The following is a 1,279-nucleotide window of genomic DNA, read 5'->3' as shown; positions in this document are numbered from 1 at the left end:
ATGGCACATTTCACCCAAAATGGCAACCGTGGGCACTACCCTAAGTTGTGGCCTGCGGAAAGCTATACAAAGTAGATGAATGAGAAGTAAGAAGAAATTGTTCATCATCTAATCTGTACCTATATAACTCGGCATCGGCTGTAGAATTCGGCATCTGATGACGATATAAAAAAGTTTTTCGTTTTCGCGATTTTCCATTTTTTGGTTTTTAATCACAGTTTGCAGCATTTTCCTCAACCTTACATGTTTCTTTTCTAAAACTCCTTTACGAATCTCTAATCCATTACAGACTAGCTGCCGAAGAGGTGGATCGCATCACACAAGAAGCGCACGATTTTATTGGCATCATTAGTGCAGAACCAGAAACTACTTTGGAAATTGTCGAGCACATACGAGAGCTGGAACGTATCGATGAAAATTTAAATAAACTTTTCGAAGCGGTTGATTATGCGCACGATCTATATATGATAATTAAAGAATTCGAGATACCATGCGATGACGAGCGGCGTGAAGACTACATGGATTGTGAAGATTTGGTAAACCGGGGTAGCGAGCTACTGAAAGAAACACAGGCAAGACGTCCGGATTTCATAAACCAATTAAATCAGCGCATGCTGGCAGATATCGACGTATTGAGAGAGGAAATACACGACATAGCGCTTGGTGTGCAAATTTCCGAATTATTGGATGTAAGTAGCTGAGATAACTGTTAAAATTTCGGTACTAAAGCTACTCCGTTTACATACATATAGATAAATACAGGCAGCAAAAAAGCCAAAGGCATACTGGATGACTTGAATCAGCGACTCAGCGCTTGCAAGGAACGCGTGGAAGAATACATTGGCTATCAAAAGGAATTCAAGGTATGTATTTTGGGAGTTTTGGAAACTTAAATGAAGAGAGCAGCTGCAACTGAAAGACGAATACTAATTGCAGATTGACATTTCACAATTCCTTGAAATGGATGATACATTCCTTGAGATAAGAATGCGCAATAATCTTTGGCAATCGCTGGATGAATGGGATGCAGCTTTGGATAGTTGGGTCAACATGGAATTCAATCAATTGAATGTAGAAGAAATGAATAATCTGAACATGAAAATAATCAAAAATTGCCTGCAATTTGAGAAATATCTACCAGAAAATAACATCGTACCGAAAATGAAATCGTCCGCCGATGAATTTAGAGCAAAGCTACCTGTTATTGGATTCCTGCGCAATCCGCATTTCAAGGCGGTATGTAAGATTATGATCTAGTATACTTGCAAACAAAAAAAAA

At 38.8% G+C, this 1,279-nt stretch overlaps 1 protein-coding gene across 1 annotated transcript; it reads left to right on the top strand.

Annotated features, from left to right (window-relative positions):
• Window positions 1-289: 289 nt before the first annotated feature.
• LOC108357198 (dynein heavy chain 6, axonemal-like) lies at window positions 290-1,236 on the top strand (the record flags this gene model as incomplete). The annotated part of the gene is made up of 3 exons (XM_017608290.1): window positions 290-689; window positions 753-863; window positions 937-1,236. Coding segments are annotated over 3 exons (811 nt in total), but the record flags the coding sequence as incomplete, so codon positions are not given.
• Between the last annotated feature and the right edge of the window lie 43 nt (window positions 1,237-1,279).

This window comes from Rhagoletis zephyria, unplaced genomic scaffold (assembly GCF_001687245.7).
Source record: "Rhagoletis zephyria isolate East Lansing unplaced genomic scaffold, Rhagoletis_zephyria_1.1 Rzeph_scaffold_72020, whole genome shotgun sequence".
Taxonomy (NCBI): Eukaryota; Metazoa; Arthropoda; class Insecta; order Diptera; family Tephritidae; genus Rhagoletis; species Rhagoletis zephyria.
This window is presented reverse-complemented; position numbering and strand designations above follow the sequence as displayed.